This window comes from Chiloscyllium plagiosum, chromosome 15 (genome assembly GCF_004010195.1).
Source record: "Chiloscyllium plagiosum isolate BGI_BamShark_2017 chromosome 15, ASM401019v2, whole genome shotgun sequence".
Lineage (NCBI taxonomy): Eukaryota > Metazoa > Chordata > Chondrichthyes > Orectolobiformes > Hemiscylliidae > Chiloscyllium > Chiloscyllium plagiosum.
This window is the reverse complement of record NC_057724.1, coordinates 36920675-36923045: the sequence shown is the minus strand read 5'-3', so window position 1 is coordinate 36923045 and position 2371 is coordinate 36920675. Positions and strand designations below refer to the sequence as shown.

The 2371-nt window shown below is 39.6% G+C and overlaps 1 protein-coding gene across 5 annotated transcripts in view; it reads left to right on the top strand.

Moving 5' to 3' along the window:
• nhsl2 (NHS-like 2) overlaps positions 1–2371 on the top strand; it is a 322641-nt gene that overhangs the window by 281852 nt on the left and 38418 nt on the right. For all 5 annotated transcript variants that reach the window (XM_043704715.1, XM_043704713.1, XM_043704718.1 and 2 more), the window contains exon 2: positions 1114–1266. In XM_043704715.1, coding sequence (XP_043560650.1) covers positions 1114–1266 — 153 coding nt within the window. The remainder of the gene's footprint in view (positions 1–1113; positions 1267–2371) is intronic.

Here is a 2371-nt window from a genome sequence, read left to right as displayed (position 1 = left end):
CAACAGTCGAACTAGGGAAGGGGCCAGAAGATTCTGAAGTTATCAGAAAAAAATTGAGTGCAAAAATAGTTATTGATTAGATTCCCTACAGTATGGAAACAGGCTATTTGGCCCAACAATTCCACACCGACCCTCTGAAGAGTAGCCCACCCAGACCCATTCCCCTACCCTATATTTACCTGACAGTGGGCAATTTAGTATGGCCAATTCACCTGATGATCTGCATATCTTTGGATTGTTGGAGGAAACTGGAGCACACCCACACATACACTGAAAGAATGCACAAACACCGCACAGACAGTCACCTGAGGCAGGAATTGAACCCAGGTCCCTGGCACTGTGAGGCAGCATTGCTAACCACTGAGCTACTGTACTGGGGTTATTTTTTATTTTCATAATATTTTCCCATCTTTCTTGCCACTACTCATGCCACATCAGGGAAGGAAAATTCTATCTTTAAATTTCTTTATCTGGGTGCAACTTATGAAATGTTGATTATAACTTGTCATAAGTTCGGTTATGACCATGTACAGCACTCTATATGTGACTGATCATTTTTGATGCTCTCCAGGATGGTTTTCATTCACAAAATCTTTGGAGGTTGTGCCTGCATTATATTTAATCTAATGGTCATTTATATTGTTTGGTAGCTTGGTATATTCAGCTCATGTCTGTCTCCACTTTATTTTGCAAATTAAACACTAACTGGGGAGTTCTACAATATCTGTACATGTTCAAAGATACTTTATTGCTCCATGACATTGATTCATTGATTGCCTGTTGCTGCTGGAGGAGACTCAGTACTTTAGTTGCAATTGATTGTAAAGACTTGACACAGGATGCTGGTATTTTACATTTCCTGCTGATTAATATGACATACCAATGGATGCTCACATTATTGTTTATATCAGCGATAGAGGGTGATACAGCACAAAACTCATGCATCGAAGTCGGTAGAGTAACTGAAGTTTATAGTGAATTTATCTGTTTAACTTAGAGCAAATAAAAGCTACATTTGAACTCCAGCCACATTCCTTAAATGTTCCATTACAGCCTGCTTCTTGTCATCTTTTTGGACTAATATTGATGTACACATTTATTTATTGTCTTCAGCTGGATCAAACTTGGAACAGGAGAGTAAGAGGACTGCCCACTTCAAATCGTTATGGCAACAAAATGTAAATGTGTTCAGCTCCTCTACCAGACCACCCTGTGTGGAGGAATTGCATCAAGAAGCGCAGCTCAACCTTCAAGCTCTGCTTCAAGGTAAAAACAGACTGAATCTAATGGCGTGACTTGTGATGGAAATGTCAGGCTAAACAGTTAAATATAGATTGGCTGTGTCATTTCTCAGGAGAGAGGGGGTAGAATGAAGCCATGTTGTCAACGGCAGCAGCCAAGTCATTTGTTTTTTTTTTGGATTAATTCTCTCTTCCTCTATATTTATGCTTGTATTTGTTAGTAACTTCTGGTACCTTGTCAAAATTACCATTGTACAACTCTGATCCTAAACAGTAAGTTTAAGTTTTATTTTATTATTTTAATTCATTCATGCATCATTGGCTAGACCAGCATTTCTTTTGTCTATCCCTAACTGCACTTGTTTATGTGGTGGTGAGCCACCATCTTGAATCCCTGCAGGCCATATGGTATATAGGAACTCATAGGAACATTAGGAAGGGAGTTCCAGAATTTTGACCCAACAACAGAGAAGTAATGTTGATATAATCCCAAGTCATAATGCTGTATGGTTTGAAAGAGAACTTGTTGCTAGGTCAAACTTCAGGAGGTGGTGGTAGTCTCATGACTCTACTGCGCGATTTGTCCTTCTTGGTTCAAGAAATTGTGGCTTTGACAAGTGCTGACTAAGTATCTGTGGTGTGTTTTGTGGATGGTATATGTACAAAGCTGTCACTCCTCCGATGGAGGGACTGATTACTAATGATTGTGACTAATGTGGCAATTAATTGGGTTATTTGTTCTAGATGGTATCAGTCATCTCAAGTCCGCTTGAGTTAGGAAGTGGAGAGTATTCCATCACACGCCTAGCTTATGTTTTGTTAATAATGGACAGGGTTTGGAGACCATAGTGTTAAAGGTGTAGATGGAGAGGAATTTCTTAAGTGTGTACAAGACAATTTTCTGATTCAGTATATGGATGTACCTACTAGAGAAGGTGCAAAACTTGACCTACTCTTGGGAAATAAGGCAGGGCAGGTGACTGAGATGTCAGTGGGGGAGCACTTTGGGGCCAGCGACCATAATTCTATTAGATTTAAAATGGTGATGGAAAAGGATAGACCAGATCGAAAAGTTGAAGTTCTAAATTGGAGAAAGGCCAATTTTGACGGTATTAGGCAAGAACTTTCAA